This window comes from Bos javanicus, chromosome 14, assembly GCF_032452875.1.
Source record: "Bos javanicus breed banteng chromosome 14, ARS-OSU_banteng_1.0, whole genome shotgun sequence".
In the NCBI taxonomy this organism is placed as follows: Eukaryota; Metazoa; Chordata; class Mammalia; order Artiodactyla; family Bovidae; genus Bos; species Bos javanicus.
This window is the reverse complement of record NC_083881.1, coordinates 58,252,664-58,273,553: the sequence shown is the minus strand read 5'-3', so window position 1 is coordinate 58,273,553 and position 20,890 is coordinate 58,252,664. Positions and strand designations below refer to the sequence as shown.

The following is a 20,890-nucleotide window of genomic DNA, read 5'->3' as shown; positions in this document are numbered from 1 at the left end:
CTATAATTTTGTCTTATAAATCCATCCCCTTTTGTGTCCTGAAGGGAAGCAACAGGTTGTTTTTTTCATCCTTGTATCCCTAGCACTTAGCGTAGTGCATTGGGCTCATTAAGCTTTCACTGAATATGCTAAAAATCAATTTAAATGTGTGTGTGTGTGTGTGTGTGTATGATATTTAACTAGAAATGTTCCTGAAATTAGAGGATGGTTCCATTCTGTCACTACCTTCTTTGGTGGTTCCAACCCTTTCTTAGAGAGCAATGACCTTAAGAATGGTTAATAAAGGTATATTGCATCTGTAGCAGGAAGTTAAAATTAGACATTATCTGTAGTTCAACTGGATCTGAGAAGACACCTGTTACTCATTTTGAAATGAAACATGAGATCACCTAATTGAGATTTGATAAGCTGATGGTCAAGGACTGATTTTGTAACTCTCAGCTGACCACCCACCACCAATCATTATAACTGTTTGGAGATTAGAACAGGGTTTTTAGACAGAGCTGCTAGTGTTCTGGGAATCTTGTCCTATCCAACCCCCCAACCTCACCTTAAATCTATATGGGGTGCTTCACTGAGAACTTGGGGAAACAATGGGTTCAACTTTGACTCAACCAAGAGAATTTTGAAGAGTAGGGAGAATCTGACCCTGGGATACAAAGAGCTGCCATCTCATGAATGTGCTGAAATCTACAGGGCAAGGAATGTTTGTTTCTTATCAGCAAGATGTGGCCATAGCAGAGACAGAGATCTGGCCTGAAAGAGTCTTAGATCTTGTCTCTGAGGGCTGTCTGGGGGAGGGCCGTAATCCCAGCAGAAATAACATGATAGTGTACATGGAGGACTGGAATAGGAACTGTTAGGACCCAGAGGGACGATTTGTATTCACTCATAAAGAAGAAACTGCAGAGGAGGGATCTCCAGTAAAGAGTGAACTACAAAGAACCCATGAAATATCTCAGCTGATAAGATAAAACGTTGGCTTTAAATGCCTAACAAAATGCAGCGTATTGATGCTGGCAAGTAAGATCCCTGAAATCTACTACTGTGCCTTGAACATAGATGGGAATCAGCAGATGTTGGGGAACACAAAGACGTATAAACATGTTAGGCAAATATCACAGGGGTAATATCCAGCATGGTACAGATGAGTATGATGAGGTTCAGGTTAAGTGTGTTGCTGCTGCTGCTGCTAAGTCGCTTCAGTCGTGTCCAACTCTGTGTGACCCCAAAGACAGAAGCCCACCAGGCTCTGCCGTCCCTGGGATTCTCCAGGCAAGAACACTGGAGTGGGTTGCCATTTCCTTCTCCAATGCATAAAAGTGAAAAGTGAAAGTGAAGTCACTCAGTCCTGTCCGACTCTTAGCGACCCCATGGACTGCAGCCTACCAGGCTCCTCCGTCCATGGGATTTTCCAGGCAAGAGTACTGGAGTGGGGTGCCATCGCCTTCTCCTTAAGTGTGTTAAGTCAGGTTTATCCCCAGTTATGGCAGAATCTAGTTGAGAATTTGGTCTGAAAAGAAGCCCAGAAGAGTACTGTACTGCCATTACCTGGTTTGTGATAGAAAGCAACTAAGAAGTGTGTTCATAAGAAGACACAAAGGCAGTCTTTCCTGGGGCATTTGTATGTACCTAGTCCCCTGGTAGGCTGCAGTCCATGGGGTCGCAAAGAGTCGACACGACTGAGTGACTTCCCTTTCACTTTTCACTTTTATGCATTGGAGAAGGAAATGGCAACCCACTCCGGTGTTCTTGCCTGGAGAATCCCAGGGACGGGGGAGCCTGGTGGGCTGCTGTCTATGGGGTCGCACAGACTTGGACACGACTGAGGCGACTTAGCAGCAGCAGCAGCAGCAGTCCTTCAGTTTATTCCTAGGTGAAGTCAAGCCTTATTTTAATGGTGGCTGCTGTGTGCCCGTCAGGGCAGTGTGGCCCAAATATAAATAAGGCAATTCCTGACCTCAAGTAGCTTATGGTGGACAAATTTAAGGCAATAATTGGCTATTTACCTAACATACAGCCTGAGTTCCAGAAATATTAATTCCATTAATGCCACTGTGAAATTATGTGGTTGAACTCAGTCTCCCTACAGATTTTAAAGGTTCTCTAATCTATAATTAAATATAGATGCTATTTTTTGCCATCATCAGATTTTATTTCTTATTCTTTAAGATGATTGACTGAATATACTATTTTAAATAGAGTTATGTAGGGATTTCTATCAGTCCTTAATGTAATTAGAAATTAACATATATATGAATATGTTTTTTTATACTGCCCTTTTTTTCTGGCTCATTAATATGTAATACTTTGCTTCTCTGCATTCAATCTCCATTTGATTTTTCTCCTAATGTAATTTACCAGCTGCAAAAATATGAGACCCGGAAAATACAGGAGTGAAATGCCCATTAGCACAATGCCAGTTTATCAACACGTTTAAATGGATCTTCTAGCTCAAGCCTGTTTCTTAGATGATGCATTCAACCATAATTTTCAGCTTTCAAAATTAGCCCAGCTCATAGATCAGGAGACAGCTCTCCTTTCACATAACTGCTATGAATATTGTTGTTTTGTAACCAAAGAGATGTGACTGTAATTTCTTAAGAAAGATTTGGGACACTGTGACTGAGACAAACTGAAAAGGAAAGAAGTTGGAGAGAGTGAATGTAACCTCATGCCCTATAAGTCTTCTGAGTAAATTCACGTCTGGAGTCTGTGCAGAAGGATAATATATTCATTTATTCACCAGTTCATTTATTTGTATAGTAAATATTTTTGGTGTGCACTTACCGTGCAAGGCACATGGTAGGTGGATAAAGGACATGTGCTTCCAGGGCCACCCGAGTGAACTGTGAAGTGAGAGAGACAAAATGGAGGAATGGACACATGAACAAGTGTATCATTAGACTTGGTGATAAATACCATGAGGAGCAGGTGGGCAGAACACCAGAGAGCAGCTTCAGTGGGGCTGGAAGGCAGGAGAAAAGAGACAGCCTATTTAGAATCATGTGGGATGGTTTTTCTGAGGAGACTTAAAAAATGAGAAGCAACCAACAATTCAAACTGCATTTCAGTCAGTCAGGGGCAGGGGGAGCATGTGCAAAGGTCCTGAGGCCGGAAAGAGCTTGATGTGTTCAAGAACCTTGAAGGACACCAGTGAGACCAGAACAGGAGCAGGAAGAATAGCCCTAGATGAATTACAATATGGAGACATGCAGGGCCTAATTGACCATGGAAAAAAGTTTAGAAATGCATCAGATCATAGTGGGGAGCCATTCAGTGCTTTAAAGCAAGAAAACAGCTTGTCTCCTTTAGGCCTAACATGCTTGTTTTGGCTGCTGTAAGAATAGGTGGGAAGAGAGGGAAGTCTAACAGAGGAACCAACATGGATGCTGTGGCAGTAACCCAGAGGGCTGATGACCATGGAGGTGGTAGTGAAGATGGAGAGAAGTAGGGAGACTTAATGTGTAATTTGAAGGCAGAATAGAGAAAATTTGTTGATGAATTAGAATTAGAGACGACTGTTGAAAAGGAAGGAAACAAATACAACTTCCAGTTTTCGGGCTTGAATAACTGAAGGTGTTGGTGCCATGTGCTGATGGAAGAAGAGAGAAAGGGAGATCGGGGTGAATTTAGGGATCAAGAATGTGTTTAGGGACATGGTGAGTTTAAGAAGTGCCACAGGTAATGGATAATGCCAAGTAGCTAGTTATATATTTAAGTTTGCTGTTCTGGAGAAAGTGTGGGCTGGAGGTATAAATATGGGAGTTTCCAGCATAGAAATCTTTCTTCCAAGGGAATGGATGAGAATATTTAGGGAGATAGTGAATGCAAAGCAGAGGGAGGCCCAGTTCTTTTTAGTCCCCTGGATATTCCAGAACTTAAGGTTGAAAGAGAGGGGGAAAAAAAGGAACTTTTTAAGTAATGGTGGAAAAAAGGAATTTTAGAAGTGTTGTGTGTCAGGGGCTCTAAGCTAAAATGTTTCAATGTAAAGGGACTATTAAAAAAAAAGTTGAATACTTAGATGTTCTAGTACAGATCACATTGAATATTTATATGGATGAAATTCAGTTCAGTCACTCAGTCGTGTCTGACTCTTTGCGACCCCATGAACCACAAAACACCAGGCCTCCCTGTCCATCACCAACTCCCAGAGTCCACCCAAACCCATGTCCATTGAGTCGGTGATACCATCCAACCATCTCATCCTCTGTCATCCCCTTCTCCTCCTGCCCTCAATCTTTCCCAGCATCAGGGCCTTTTCAAATGAGTCAGCTCTTCGCATCAGGTGGCCAAAGTATTGGAGTTTCAGCTTCAACATCAGTCCTTTCAAGGAATGCCCAGGACTGATCTCCTTTAGTATGAACTGGTTGGATCTCCTTGCAGTCCAAGGGACTCTCAAGAGTCTTCTCCAACACCACAGTTCAAAAGCATCATGTCCTCAGTGCTCAGCTTTCTTTATAGTCCAACTCTCACATCCATACATGACTACGGGAAAAACCATAGCCTTGACTAGACAGACCTTTGTTGGCAAAGTAATGTCTCTGCTTTTTAGTTGCCCTTTTAATAATCCTTCAAGGCAAATACAGTTATTAAGTTCATTTTACAAATGCATATGAACTGTGGAGAGATTAAGTAATTTCACTGTAGATCCCATAATAAGGAGCCAGGTTTTATACCCAGGCCCCTAACTCCATCCAGAGTCCACGACCTTACCCTTTGTGCTTTGCATATCCACCAAACATCCTGCCATTCTAAGGCTAAGAGTGATGAAAACCAAAAGGAAGTAACATTTGACTGTGTGAAATAACTGAAAACCACAATGAATTGTTTTGTGAGAGCTCTGGGTGTGAGGCACTATTGGGGAGGATTGCAGTGATGAATAGAGAGAAAGGAAATCCAGAAATGGGATGGTAGCCTAAGGAAGAAAAGGACTTCTTGAAGTGATGGGAGATGTTAGCACCTGGTTGAATGCTGGTGGGAGATTCATGACCAGGGTGGAAGCAGATAACCTAGGAGTGCAGTTGAGAAAGCGATGTACGAGGAATCTTGTCTGCCTTGCCTGCATCGCTTCTTGTGCGTGTAAAATAGATTTCCTTCTTTTCTGAAGGATTTAGAAGAGACCTTGGGCTCTCTGTATCTCTGCCTCTCCTGAGAAAGAAGAGTGACTTCTCAGACCATGGAAAGGACTGCAGGGGTCCGGCCCCACCCCCTCTGCCTTCTCTCTTTGGGACATGAAGCCCACGGCATCCTCTTGATGTTCGCTGAACATGGGGTAGCCTCACCAGGGCTCCTGATGCTCCAGGCTGCCCGCTTGTGATGGGCCCCTGACTCCAGTCCTTATTGGTCAGTTGATTCAGAATTTACAGGAAGGAAGAGAATGGTTAGTACATTGAAACCTTGGCTATGGAGATGCAGTTGGATTCAGAAAACACATGGAGAGATTAGTTTTAACAAGAGGAGGATCATACCCTTTTCTACAATAGGAAAATGTTTTTAAATTATGGGGAAAGGTAAATTTAGGTTTATAGAGTTGTTACTGGGAAGGACACCAGTGACTTATTTAATGTAATTCTAAACATTTATGGTATGTTTATCTGAAGAAGGTCTAAAATCCAACTTTGTTGTGTTGGGAAAACACTTCATAACCATCGTATGTTAAACCACTATTATGTGAATTGAAGAAAATTATAACAGATTTCCCAGTGATCCTCAAATTGAGGGGGACATGGTGTACTATATTTTGCTAGGTAATTAGAATCTATGTGGGGGCAGGTTAAAAAATTCTTTTCACACAAGAATAAAATCAATATGCAATCTTACATGTAAAACCCACCAAGCAACATTTTTATTTGAAAATATGTAGAATGACTTAAGGATTTTTTAATATTCATCAACAGGACAGGTTGGTTTAAAGAGGTAAAGAAACAATGAATTAAGTGGAGTGATTTTTTTTCTCAATCTTCTGAATTAACATGTAAACAAGAGACCTATATTTTTATAACTTCTTTTTCTGTTTATCATGTATTCGTTTTGGGAAATTAACACAGGAGACTGTTGTTCTACCTTGGCATTTTAACTGCAAACTGTTGGGTTTTGGCCCAGATCATTGTTACCTACAGAATCTATCTTGATTTAAGTTTGGAGTTGCCTTATGTTGTGCATAGGCAAAACTACATTTTAATCAGCTAGTCTATATGCATTATACAGATAGTTTGTGATAGGAGATCCTGTTAAAAATAGATTCCTTTAATCGGCAATGTTGGATAGATGCCTGAAGTCTTAAAATAGTGCTTATTTATTCTGATTCCTTCTTCCTAAGATGAATAAACAGAATGCACTCGATGTGGCAATAGCATATTACAAATCATTTCATCAAAGGTAATAAAATTAAATTCTGTCTCTGTGGATTATTACAGAAGACTGTTCAACATTTATAAGAATTTGACTTCCAAATCCTTCAAGCCCTAATCTTTGGATTTGCATAATGTGTTTCTACTTCCAGGATTTTCCAGTTGAAAGGCTTTGAAGTTCCAAGGCAAAAACTGAAATAAATTGGAAATTTGTATAATTTCAAAGTGAATGCTTGCAATATAGTGGTATAATTGGAAAGTACACGGAAGGGGAAGCTCATAAAAATTTTACTATTAATACTGTTGACTTAATTTTTTGAAACTGTGTAGTAGAAAGATAGGAGAAGGCAATGGTACCCCACTCCACTACTCTTGCCTGGAAAATCCCGTGGACAGAGGAGCCTGGTAGGCTGCAGTCCATGGGGTCGTGAAGAGTTGGACACGACTGAGTGACTTCACTTTCACTTTTCACTTTCATGCATTGGAGAAGGAAATGGCAACCCACTCCAGTGTTCTTGCCTGGAGAATCCCAGGGACGGGGGAGCCTGGTGGGCTGCCGTCTATAGGGTCGCAAAGAGTCGGACACGACTGAAATGACTTAGCAGCAGCAGCAGTAGAAAGATAATATGCACATTCTTAATGAATGATCAAAAATATAAAGTAGAACTTCAAATCAAGAAAAGTATTTAATATTAGATTCCTTAAAATCAGTAGATCCTGAACTTGAACTCAAATTTTTGATTACAGAGTCCTTGATCTTTTCACTTCTTCATGCCACCACTGAAATTTTTGCATAGGGATGTCAATTTATCAAGACTGCATAGTGTATTTTTAGAAATTACAAGGCTAAATTTAGTGAAAAAAGAAATGTTCCAATTTATTATACTGCTGATAATGGAGGTGGAATAATTTCCTTTGTCTAAGCTTTGAAGCTACCATGATTGAGTGGGGATGTACTAAATTGATTATTACATCTGCCCCCAAACTGTCCAAAATTAGTTACTTTTTTAGCTTATTTTCATAGACTTTATACCTGAAGTTGCTTGCATTTGTGTATTATCTCTTGTGGCTTTTTCCCATCATGAAACCACTCATTCATTTAACAGTTTATTTATGATGTGCTTTCTATATGCCAAGAATTATGCTAAGTCCTGGGCTTCCCAGGTGCTAGCAGTAAAGAGCCTGCCTGCCAAGGCAGGAGATATTAAGAGACTTGGGTTTGATCCTTGGGTTGAAAAGATCCCCTGGAGGAAGGCTTGGCAACCCACTCCAGTATTCTTACCTGGAGAATCCCATGGGTAGAGGAGCCTGGCAGGCTGCAGTCCACGGGGTCGCAGAGTCGGACACGACTGGAGTGACTAAGCACCCATGAACGCGTGCTAAGTCCTAGGAGTGAAATGGTGAACAGACGGAATTTCTCTGAATGTAGGAATTCAGTTGATCTGGTGGTAAGCATCCTGATGAAAAATGCTTCTCTCCAGCCTCTTTTCTCTGGGCTGGTATAAGCATGAAGATATAAATAAACCACCTGGCAGATTTCAAGGATTTGGATGTCTTTTTCATGAAGGGTCAATAAGAAAGGCTAACCATTTACTTTAGGGTTTATTGAACTCTGTAGAGGCAGATTGGTTTTGGATTTAATTTCTATTATTTTTGTTATAAATTTAGGTTATCATAGCAATGGATTCATGTATGCTTCTATTTGGTTGATATTGTATACAGCTGGCCTTGCTCTTCACAGATTTGAATTCAGTTGCATCTAATAAGAGAATTTCTAGCAAACCATTTCTACATATCTTTGTACCTTTGGCTCAATTCTTGAATTTTTTGTTCTCTGAATCTCCAAGATAGGACAGCATCAACCTCTTAGAATGAATACAGGGCTAGAAACATCTTATTATAGCAAGGTATCTGGTTTTGCTGTCCCATTAATGGTTCCAATGCCAGTCTGCACTCCTGAAGGGTACTTCTGTTGAAACTTTTGCATTGGTTTTGAATTGTAAAAGAACATTGTGTAATTCGTGATCCCGTGTTAATGATATTTTATGTCTTAATCCTTGTTTGTAGGGGCACAAAAATAGTTTGGCTACAGCTGTAACAGAGCAGGCTGTAATTGGCATACTCTATACCCCAAGGGATTGTTTTCTTGTTTTAATGCATAGGTTTCCAATCTGTCATTTCTTCTTGTTGGATTTCTGAATCTGCTTGTTTTTTGCTGGTTTTGTGGTTTGTTCTTAGCTGCTGATTTTTAGTCAAACTGTACAAGGGGTAACAAAAGCCCTTAATTTTGCAGTGTGAAAATTCTTCAGGCATTTGCTCTCAAAAGCTCTTTTTCAGTGACTTGACATTTTTGCAGTACACAGTATCCAACTTGGAAAATCTGCATTCTCAGCAGCTTTACTACTTCAAAAAATATCCTTGCATTAGCTCTTTTAGGAAGCAAGGAGACAGCTTTGCTAACAGTAATGAGTTGTGCAAATGACAGATGGTCGTCTTGTTGGAAATGACTGGAAAGGACTACAAGCCTTGAGTCTTTGGGCACAGCCATTCACATGTATCCATGTATGTGTGTGTACATGTACGTTTGCTTAAGTATAGACCAAGTGAATTGGGAAAAGAGTGATTTTGTATAGCTACTGCTGTGTACTACAGAGTTCTGTGGAGTTTTACAATGTGCTTTCATTAACATTAACACATTTTCTGTTCACAATAACTCTCGTGGGTCAAGTAGGCATATAGTGTGAACACCACCATTATGAGTAAGAAAATAGAGACCCAGTCAAAGTTCTTGTCCAAAGTTACATGGCTGGTGAATGTTAGAGCTGAAATTTTTCTCTATCTCCTAATTCTAAAGTGTGGCTTTTTAGTCCAAATATTCTGATTGGATTCCAGCTTCCCTAAGTTTTAGCCTCCCAACCAAACTTTTCCTATGACCTAGGGAATATTCCCATTATACTATAGTAGGTTTTCCCAATGGTTTCTATTATTGCTATGGGCATCCTAATACTATATAATAAATGATAATATGAGGTTAATTTTTTTCTCAGATAGCTACAGAGCTCAGGAACATATCTGATTAATTATCATGAAGGTACAATTTAAATTCCACTTGATGGGAGAGAAGTAATTCCAGTTAAGAACCCAAGTTAAATGAAAATATTTTTTCTTACATACATAAATCATACCAGAGTTTAGTTCAGGCTTAAGGTAGAGTTCTATCATGCAGTATTCAACCAAGTTAACAAAACTATTAAAAGATGAAAAGCATAACAGACAAAGAAAGATGAAAAGTACTGCTTGGTTATGACTTAAAGGGAAGATGATGGAAGAGTGGAGATGATGGGAAGGTGCAAATCCCTCAGTGTGAGATGGAAAGGAAAGGTAAGACCAGAAGAGTACAACAGGTAATAAACCACGGTAATAAGGGCCAGATATGAAGAAGCTTAGAGCAAGCTTCTCCTTGGTGAAAGCTGTTGAAATAGAGGATTGACCCACATCTTGGGGAGAAGTCCTGTGTGATGAGCAGCTTAAAGCCATTCACTCACTTTTGGCACAAGCTCTGGGCTCCAGGATGTCCATTAAGCCCTTAGCCAAAATATTCATGAATTCTATTCCATTATCTTGAAATGAGTGAAAGATTTCTTATGTTTCTATTAAAGTCAACATAAGTTCCTTCCTTCTGCATGTGTGTTCAATCATGTCCGACTCTTCATGATCCCATGGACTGTAGCCTGCCAGGCTCTTCTGTCTGTGGGATTTTCCAGGCAAGAATACTGGAGTGGTTGCCATTTCCTCTTCCAGGGGATCTTCCTGACCCAGGGATTGAACCCGGGTCTCCTGCACTGCAAGAAGATTCTTTACCAACAGAGCTATGGATACCTGTATATGTATGGCTATACTCCAGTATAAAATAAAAAGTTTTTAAAAATTGTGCAGAAGCTGATATCATTTCCTCAGCATCCATAGAAGTTTGAACAAAATTATATCCCCTTAAAGATATTGGAACTTGCATTCCATGCAGGTGCTATGCTAGGTACTGTCCATAGGATATTTACTTAGTCCTCAGAACCTTTCTGGTTCTGTTTTTTTTTTTTTTTAACTTTTATTTTATTTTTAAACTTTACAATATTGTATTAGTTTTGCCAAATATTGAAATGAATCTGCCACAGGTATACCCGCCTCATTTTATAGATGAAGAAACTGAGTCTCAGAAAAATGTCCAACCTTGTTACCATAAGGATTTGCCTGCTGGCTCAGACGGTAAAGCATCTGCCTACAGTGCGGGAGACCTGGGTTTGATCCCTGGGTTGGGAAGATCCTCTGGAAAAGGAAATGTCAACCCACTCCAGTACTTTTGCCTGGAAAATCCTATGAACAGAGGAGAATGGTAGGCTACAGTCCATGAGGTCGCAAAGAGTCGGACACAAATGAGTGACTTCACTCACTCACTTTGTTACCACGATGAAAGAAGGCATTGGAATACATGTTTGGAGGAGTAGGAATAATCCTTGTTTGTTCACAAGAACATAGGAACAAGAAAAGGCAAAGATGATGAAACACAAGGGGGTCTGCCCGTTGAAGCCCTACCAAGGGGGAAACACCTATTTTTATTCAGTTCCTTTCCCCCTTCTAAGAAGTCGACAGTTATTTTTCCTTTGGTAATGCAAGGCTCATTAAACAAAGATCCTCTTGGTATCTATTGAGAGATCTTTTTGTCTCTAGTTGTAGTGTTTCATTTATTACTCCCATACACCTAAGTAGGCCATTATGCTATATTTACATTTGTTTAACTCGTTTAATTAAGAACATTGTTAAAAATTTACAAAGACTTCCCCTTTCATGAAATATGGAAATTGAAGGTAGCATTTAGCAGGTTTCCTTGTCAACCACAGTAGTCATTTTTAGGATCCTTAAAGGAGTAATTCGGTTACCCACACAGTTCTCCTTTCTAAGATCATGCAAATAGAAGCCTTTCCTTAAGCAAGCCCACAAATGTGCTAGCATCATTCCAGACTCCAGCGACAACAGTGGAAACATGTCACCTTCAAGTTTTGATTGGGACGAGTGTCTGGTGGGAAAGAGCAGAAAGAAGAGGGAAAATAGAGAAAATATAGACTGCTTGCCTTTGTCCTTTGCTTATTCCAGGGGCTATAAAAGGAGTTGTAGAGTACTTAGGTATTTGAAGTGATGGAGAGTTTCATTAATTAAGTATCAAGCCCTTTATCAAATATTTAAGATTCATTGCTGATGTCCTCCAGTGTGAGACATAAATTTAGCAACTCTGATCAGTTCTAAAACAGGCCAGCATAAAATGTAAGCAGTTTCTGGTGATAAAATAGTTTGCTCTGTGGACTGAAGATAAAACTTGTCACATTTACATTTTGAAAATAATCTTTCCTGAGAACTAAAGAGCAGTTGGGCTTCCCGGGTGACTCAGTGGTAAAGAATCTGCCTGCTAATGCAGGAGACGTGGGTTTGATACCTGTGTTGGGAAGATCCCCTAGAGAAGGAAATGACAACCCGTTCCAGTATTCTTGCCTTGAAAATTCCATGGACAGAGGAGTCTGGCGGGCTACAGTCCATGGGGTTGCAAAGAATCAGAAACAGCTGAGTGACAAAGCATGCACATAGGCAAAGAGCAGTTGGATTTCTTTCAGTAAAATGTAGCACCTTTCCTTTCAATTCCTACTCGTTCGTACCGCCTCTCCCCACCCCACCCCCCAAAAAAAAACTTGCTTTATGCTGAAACTCGTTTGATCTTGAAACAAAGTTTGTAAAAGGCACTATAGAAAATTAACATTTCTGTAGGTGAAAATGATCAAATATTGGTGATTTCTTAGAGTTTTTAGGGTTTAATATATTTTTAGTGTAGTCTACATCTTTGTGTGCCTAACTGTGCTTCTCTGGAAAACCATGTTGGAACAAATCCAAGTTGTTGCCTCGATGACCTTCACCTTGTTTCTTAACGTATTAATCTAATGCTGCTCACAGTACTACTGTAACTTTCAGCTACAGTGCATAAACTTCAGACTCGGACAAGAATGATGATGTTGGAGGACCACGGCATTAATAAGAACATAATCCTGTGCAAAGTAAACCCCTGTTTGCTCAAGTATGTGGTACTCTAAGTGATTTTTGGTATTGACTCCTTGAAGGTCATTGCATGCAGCTTGCTTAACTTGGAGATACAGCCTTCAACCTGATTTCAGCAAAGCAAACAAAGTGTTTTAATATACAGTCATCATGACCTGCCTCCTTGGATCAGACCCTCTCCTGGCCTCATTCTTAAATGACCTTGAAGCTCTATATAATCTGTCCTCTTTCTCCTGCACCCCATCTTGTTGATGGAGGGCATCTTGTTGACCCCATCTTGTTGACCTCATCTCCTGCTTCTCTCCTGCAGTCACTTTGTTCCTCTAATGCAGAAAAACAAGTTCCCCATTTGCTGAAATACTTCTCCCCAAATTTCTCACAGCTTCTCCCTTCATGTCTCTTCTCAGAAGTCTGATGGTCCGAGAGCCCTCCATTGGCTCTCCTTTATGTAACAATATGCTTGGCCACTTTTGTTGGCTATCCCTTTTACTCTGTTTTAATCACAGCATTTCTCACCACCTGATTTGTTATATATCGGTTTGTTTTGTTACTTATTACTTGTCTTCCTCCATGAGAATGAGGATTCCACGATGGCAGATATTTTGCCTCTTTGTGTTTGCTGTGTGTTCCTGGTCCCCTAAATATTAGCTGATGCAAAGTAGCCTTTCAAGGAATGAATGAATAGCCCCTTTCAGTTCACGGAAAGCAGGGGGACGAGGTCCAGCCAACCCAGTGAGGAAAGGGTTCTTCTTTAGATTCACTCTACTCTGGCCCTCTTTGGGAGGCTAGAGGCAAGAATTTCATTCTGTTTCTTTTTACTTGCTGCTTTGGGGCAAGCAGCTATTCAGTAACTATATATAATCTTAATTTTAAATGAATAAGTTAAAAATTTAGCCAATTTCCAATGGAAGCTCTATTGGAGTGTACTGTATACTCAGAAAAGATGCAGAAACCATAGATGATGAGATTTTCACAAAGTAAACACATCCTAGTACCCAGAACCCAGATCAGGAAACAGAACAGTCCCAGAGTCCCAGAAAGCCATTCCTGTCTCTGTCCGTGTAATGTGTGTGTGCTCCGTTGCTCAGTCATGTCCAACTCTTTGCAACCCCATGGCCAGGCTCTCCTGTCCATGGGATTTTCCAGGCAAGAATACTGGACTGGGTTGCCGTTTCCTTCTCCAGGGGATCTTCCCAATCCAGAGATCAAACCTGTGTCTCTTGTACCTCCTGCATTCGCTGGTGGATTCTTTCACACTGCACCACTTGAAAAGCCCGTGAATGTAATAACTCCCCACTATCCACACTTTTAATAGCAGAGAGAGTTTGATAGTTCTATCTGAACTTCATATAAACTGAATTCCATAGCATGAGCCTTTCTCTGTCTGCCTCCTTTTGCTCACGTTATTTTTATGAGACCCATCCGTGTCATTACAAGCAGGTGTAGTTCTTTCATTTCAGGAGCTGTATAAAATTCCATTTTATAAGTATTATCACAACCCATTTACCCATTTCTACTGTTGGTAGGCATTTGGGCTGTTTTTGATATTTATGTATTCATAAATAGTGCTTCTATGAATATTCCTGATTGGCCTTTTGGTGAATATGTCTATATTTGTGTAGCATAAATACTAAGAATATAATGAGTGACGCAAAAGATGCATGCCTTCAGCTAAGATTGTGGCAGGAATTTGCCCAGAGTGGTCTCCACTGTCAATGTCCCGGAATTCCAATTGCTCCTTATCACTACACTTCATGTCACGTCTTTGACATTTTAGCCAGTCTGGTGGTTCTGTTTTGAGTGTGAAGTGATCTTAATTTATATGTCTCATGACTAGTGCTGTCTAGCACTTGTTAATATACTTGTTGGCAATTTTCATAAAGCAAGTCAATTTTCATGAATATTAAGTAGATCACATAGGTAGTATGTAAACCAGTCCATCCTAAAGGAAATCAGTCCTGAATTTTTGTTGGAAGGACTGATGCTGAAGCTGAAACTCTAATACTTTGCTGTCTGATGTGAAGAACTGACTCATTTGAAAAGACCCCAATGCTGGGAAAGATTGAGGACAAGACGAGAAGGGGGCAACAGAGGATGAGATGGTTGGATGGCATCACCGACTCCATGGACATGAATCTGAGTAAGCTCTGAGTGTTGGTGATGGACAGGGAAGCCTGGCAGTCCATGGGTCGCAGAGTCAGATTTGACTGAGCAACTGAACTGAACTGAAATATAGCAGATATGCTACAGGTGATAATTAAATGACTAAATTTGAATAAACATTGCTTTCATTAAAGAATCTTTTAATAATTGGCATATTCTATTCCTTTAACAAAAATTTTGCTCTGATAAATTCAATTTAATAAAGACTTGTTGAGAGCTCATTATGAATAACCTCCCATGCAGAATGGTGTCAGGCCACCAAGGTCTGTGTCATAGAAAGTGTCCAAGAGAAGGCCACATGTAAGCCAAGTGTAGAAACAGGAGCAGGGTCTGACCAGTGGGGCAGAAAGTGAAGCTAATACACTGGAAAAGCTTGACTAAAACCTGGAGGTGTGAACTTTTATGAAACTTTTAGGAAGTTGCAAATGTGCAGGTGTGATTACCATAACCGATAAAACTGTCAACTAGTTTTCTGTAGGGAATTAAGCCTTGAAAAATGACACTTAACATTAGCCTCCAAAAGTACCAAGCACCGAGGGTATGCTGGGCTTAGGGTTCAGTTACGTTACAAATATCAGGTTGTGTAGCTTGAAGTATTTGAATTTAAGGCATATCACTTACCAATTATTTTTACACCAAGAAAAATGTTCTCGTGCTCTCGTGGGCTTTTGCTTTTCCTATTAGACCTATGTCCGCTCTCTAAAGTTTAGGAGGAGCAGTAGTATACTTACTGTCATTAAGAGTATCTGGAGATACAGTATAAACTCTGTAATTTTTCCAGCTAAGATGCTGTTACCAATGAAACAGAAAAGCACTGGCAGCCTCTAGTTATACAGATAAACATTTCATTATTCTTCTGGGGGTTGCAATTATTTGTTTCTAACTAATGTTTTACTGTGACATTAAAAAATACTCTGCTCAAAACTTCAAGCAATTCCTCAGTGCATTGTGTTTGTCTGAAGCCAGATTTTAGTTTGCTATTCGAACAGTTAAAGTCCTTTATCACCTTACATTTGAATGTATTTTAATGAAATGTTCTGATTAGAAGATCCCTCCCCTTGACTAGTTTCAAAAATATTTGAAGGATTTAAAATACTGTAGGGAAGATCTGTAATTTCTGAATAAACCTTGTTCTCTTTCAAGGCCAAATGTAGCTCAGTTGTTGACAAAAATTATGATGGAGATAAATGTGAAAAAAAAAAATGTGTCTCTCTCTGGAGTCAGGAGTTATCACATGTGGTATGCTCTACCTGTAGGTTGAAGAAAAAGTCCCAGTCGGTGGATATTACTGCTCCAGGGTTCAATCCTTTGGCTGGTGCAGGAAAGCAAATGCCACAAGCCAGTAAGCCCCCGGCACCCAAGACGCCCATCATTGAAGAAGAACAGAACAATGCAGCAAATTCCCAGAAACATCCTTCCCGAAGAAGTGAGCTGAAGAGGTTCTACACCATTGGTGAGTGCCATGATTTATGCAAATGAGTAGATGACGTCTATTCAATCAGAACCGTGAATGTGAGGGGCTGTGGTTAATGTCGCCTTGTTTATATAATATATATAACTGTTGCTCAGTATCCATGGGGATCGGTTCCAGGACCCCTAAAGGACACCACAGCTGAGGACGCTCAAGTCCTTTATATAAACCAGCATAATATTGGCATAGAACCTACACATATCCTCCCATATACTTTAAATCATCTCGAGATTACTTATAATACCAAATAGAACATGCTGCTGCTGCTAAGTCGCTTCAGTTGTGTCCGACTCTGTGCGACCCCACAGATCGCAGCCCACCAGGCTCTGCCGTCCCTGGGATTCTCCAGGCAAGAACACTGGAGTGGGTTGCCATTTCCTTCTCCAATGCATGAAAGTGAAAAGTGAAAGTGAAGTCGCTCAGTAAGTGTCCGACTCTTCGTGACCCCATGGACTACATCCTACCAGGCTCCTCCGTCCATGGGATTTTCCAGGCAAGAGTACTGGAGTGGGTTGCCATTGCCTTCTCCGAATAGAATATGAATGCTATGTAAATCGTTCTGGGTGTAAAACAATTGCAAGTTTTTTGGTTTTTTTTTTTTGGAACTTTCTGAATTTTTCTCCCCAAATATTTTCAATCCTTGTTTGGCTGAATATGTGGATGTGGAATTTGCAGATACAAAGGGGCAACTGTATTTCTGGTAGTTTCCATGGACATTTTCTCATACAGCCTGAACATAGAGTTGGAAAAATACCACAAGCCTCCAGCAAAGTGAAGTAAGAGAGTAGGCCTGAAGACTTTCTATATCCTGCCTAACAGAAGTAACTTACATATAGATATATGATTTTCTAAGTTTTAAGCTTATGCGCTGATGTTTTCATTTTTGCCAGTCTTTAGCCAGTGCTGTTTTCTCTGTGGGTTTTGGGTTTTTGTTCTTTTCATTCTCCCTCCAGGCTCTCAAGTGGCTGACCCTGTTCTGTCGGGTTGTTGAGGCGGTGGTTGATGTCAGCCTGTAACTAACAAAGCCACTAAGAAAATAGAAAATTATTACATTCTGAAGAAGGACGAATTATGTTGTAGGTCTGTTTTCACCTTGCACATTACTTTACATTGGAGAGAGTGAATCATGTCCAGATCCCATTGTATGATAAGGTAGTAGGCTAGGGAGAGGGTCTGTCCACATTCAGTTCAGTTCAGTTGCTCAGTCGTGTCCGTCTCTTTGCAACCCCATGGACTACAGCATGCCAGGCTTCCCTGTCCATCACCAACTCCCGGAGCTTGCTCAAACTCATGTCCATCCAAAATTTGCTGTACACCCAGAACTATTTACATAGCATTCGTATTATATTCAGTATTATAAGTAACCTATCTACATTGTGTCCCTTCTTTCTGAAGTAGAATAATATCCTATACTTCTGAACTTTAACACCTAAAGTGTGTGAGATAATACAAATAAGTTGTGTTGCCCACTTTTATGTACCAGTGTTTGCTTATCATGTCTTTGACCTTGATTTCTACCTCTCAATAACAATTTTCAGTGTGTGTGGTCTAATTGAGACAAAAGTTGCTAGACGTATATATGGCAGAGGTCATACATGGGGGAGATGAATTTACCCAAGAAGATGATGGATGCAGCGGTGTTGCTTATTATCTCTTGGAGAGATTTAATCATCACCGAAAACCCTTACAGTAGATGCTGTTGGCTTAATGGTTTTTACCAAAGTTACATTAAAGGGCTCATGTTTTACATGGTATCCAATACCCCTGCACTCCCAACATGGGATGTTTGTATTATTTTTCTCAGATATTTTAGTGTCTCTATCTAGAAATGTAATCGTATCAGATTTCAACTCTGATTCCCACACCAGTTTTCTATGTGACTTTGTGCAGTCATTATACTCTGTCTTTGGGTTAAATTACTTCCTTCACACTTAAAGAGATGCATGCCTCCATGTATGTCTAGTTGTATTCAGGATTTGGCGCCTAAAACCATGCTTTCTCTTCCCATTATGTCTTCTTCCTATATCTGTTCTCAGGTTTCCTCTTTCCAGATGAAGCTATTTGTGTCTTACTTTTTTAATGGGTGTCTTTCAGGATGTCAGTGGTCACCTATAATGAGACTTGATATGAGAGAGGGTAGACAGGAACATATTTCCATTTGTAAAACTTATAATAGCAGAGTTCTAAAAAGCAATCAGCTGCAAAAGCCCATGGCATTTACATAACTGCCTCTCTCCATTTCCCAGTGTCCTCTCCTGCCATCTTTCAACATGTCCACAACCATCTGCTGCTTTTCTGATTTATTAACTAGCTAAGATGACAGTATTTTTCCTTCAGAAAACAAAACTTATTTTACAACTTCAGTATTCCTTAAAGATGAGAACATGAGAGCAAAAAATTGACCAGCTTGATCAAAGGAAATAAAGAGCTAAGCATGGAAAATAAAAGTCTAAATTATGTTTGAATTGCAAAAAGATGAACTATGTTATTTTAAATAGCCCTGCCACTAGTGAATGGTTAAGTATTGGATTTGCAAGAATTTTATTCATAACTGCTGTCAGTGACATGTCTGTATATTAAAATAGACATAAGAATTGTCAACTTTCCTTTTTTGATATCACCCTTCTACTAATTTGGACCTGGAGACATTTTCAAGATTGAAATATTAGCAACCATGTAAATCACCTGTGTTGAAAGATCATTTTGCAGAACAAGTCTATTTAGTATCCCTTAGTAAATGTGTTGGTGATAAACAACAACAATTTTAATTGCCATTTATGAGTAATTCTCAATACCAGGCATAAGTTAAGTTCCTTCAATCTCAGCTGATCTTCACAAGTCTTGTTAAGTACTATAGTCTCTGTTTATGGATGAGAGATAGAACCTTAAAGGAATTAAATAAAAAATTGTGAGCCAGAGATAGCAGACTCTGTGAATGAAATTAACCTTCTCGTGACATTTTAGCATTAGCCTCTGTCACTCAGAATGATACCAACTCCTTCGACAAAGAGGTGAGCCAAAAGAGTTTCTATCGAAAATACAGTAGAGTGATATTTTTACTGCAATCCCTGGATAATTTCACTTAAGTTAACCATGCCAACTAACCCATCCACTGGCCAATATACCCTTTTGTTTAAAGATATTATTCAGTATGGTACATATATACAATGAAATATTGCTCAGTCATAAAGGAATAAAACAGTGCCATTTCCAGAAAAATGGAGAGACCTGGAGACTGTCATGTAGAAAGAAGTAGGTCAGAAAGACAAAAACAGTATTATATAATGTCACTTATATGTGGAATCTAGATAAGTGGTACAGGTGAACTTATTTGCAAAGGAGAAATAGAGACATAGATGTAGAGAGCAAACTTATGGTTACGAAGCGGGGAAGGGAGGGATGATTGAATGGGGAGATTGCGATTGACATATATACTCTACCATGTATAAATCTAGACAGCATATTAAAAAGCAGAGACATTACTTTGCCAACAAAGGTCTGTCTAGTCAAAGCTATGGTTTTTCTAGTAGTCATGTATGGATTTGAGAATTGGACTGTAAAGAAAGATGAGCACCAAAGAATTGATGCTTTTGAACTGTGGTGTTGGAGAAGACTCTTGAGAGTCCCTTGGACTGCAAGTAGATCCAACCAATCCATCCTAAAGGAAATCAGTCCTGAGTGTTCATTGGAAGGACTGATGTTGAAGCTGAAACTCCAATACATTGGCCACCTGATGGGAAGAACTGACCCTGATGCTGGGAAAAATCAAAGGCAGGAGAAGAAGATGACAGAAGATGAGATGGTTGAATGGCATCACTGACTCAATGGACCTGAGTTTGAGCAAGCTCCAGGAGTTAGTGATGGACAGGGAAGCCTGGTGTGCTGCAGTCAATGGGGTTGCAAAGAGTCACACACAACTGACTGCCTGAACTGAACTGATGTATAAAATGCACTTTTCTGGTGGCTCAGCTTATAAAGAACTTGCCTCAGTGCAGGAGACACAAGAGATGGGAGATCGATCCCTGGGTCGGAAGATCCCCTGGAGAAATGGCAACCTGTCCCAGTATTCTTGCCTGGGAAATTCCATGGACAGAGGAGCCTGGTGGGCTACAGTTCATGGGGTCGCAAAGAGTTGGATACGACTGAGTGTGCACACACACACATACACACACACACATATGTATAAAATAAATATCTAATGAGAACCTAATATATAGAACAGGTAACTCTGAAAAACTAAAAACTAGGCAACTCTAGGAACTCTAGGAAAACTAAAGAGGGGATTATGTGTATAACTAATTTACTTTTCAGTACAGCAGACACTCACACGATATTGTAAAGCAGCTATACTCCAATATAAATTAAAAAAAAAAAACAAATAAACATAGCTTTCAGTGCCTCAACTTATGACTCACACAACTGGAAAAACCCTCTTGTGGCTAAGTTGACTACTACATTTAAATTTAGCAATGAAATGATTTATGAAAATTCAAGCAATAATTCAGAGAATTTTTAAATTAAAAAAAGAACTTCAATTAAAAATAAATGACGTTTTCAAAAAGAGCTAAAACTTTTTTGGAATTATTTAAATGTCCCTTAGTGGCTGAGTGGCTGCAGTAGCTTTTCTAGAAATTTCTTTTGATCTCTCAGCTTTTATCCCTCGTGAACTTGTTTATGGATCTACTTCCTATTGAGAGAACTCTACAAAGAGAAATTAGTGCCTCCTTATGTAGGCAGTAGATTCAGGTCCTTAATTATTCTTAATAGCAGAAATATTTGGAGGAGTAAATGGCAACCCACTCCAGAATTC

General features: G+C 39.8%; 1 protein-coding gene across 5 annotated transcripts in view; it reads left to right on the top strand.

The window, feature by feature from the left end:
• The window catches only part of OXR1 (oxidation resistance 1), a 549,175-nt gene that overhangs the window by 254,889 nt on the left and 273,396 nt on the right, over positions 1 to 20,890 (top strand). For all 5 annotated transcript variants that reach the window (XM_061439150.1, XM_061439153.1, XM_061439152.1 and 2 more), the window contains exon 3: positions 15,866 to 16,062. In XM_061439150.1, the coding sequence (XP_061295134.1) occupies positions 15,866 to 16,062 (197 nt within the window). The remainder of the gene's footprint in view (positions 1 to 15,865; positions 16,063 to 20,890) is intronic.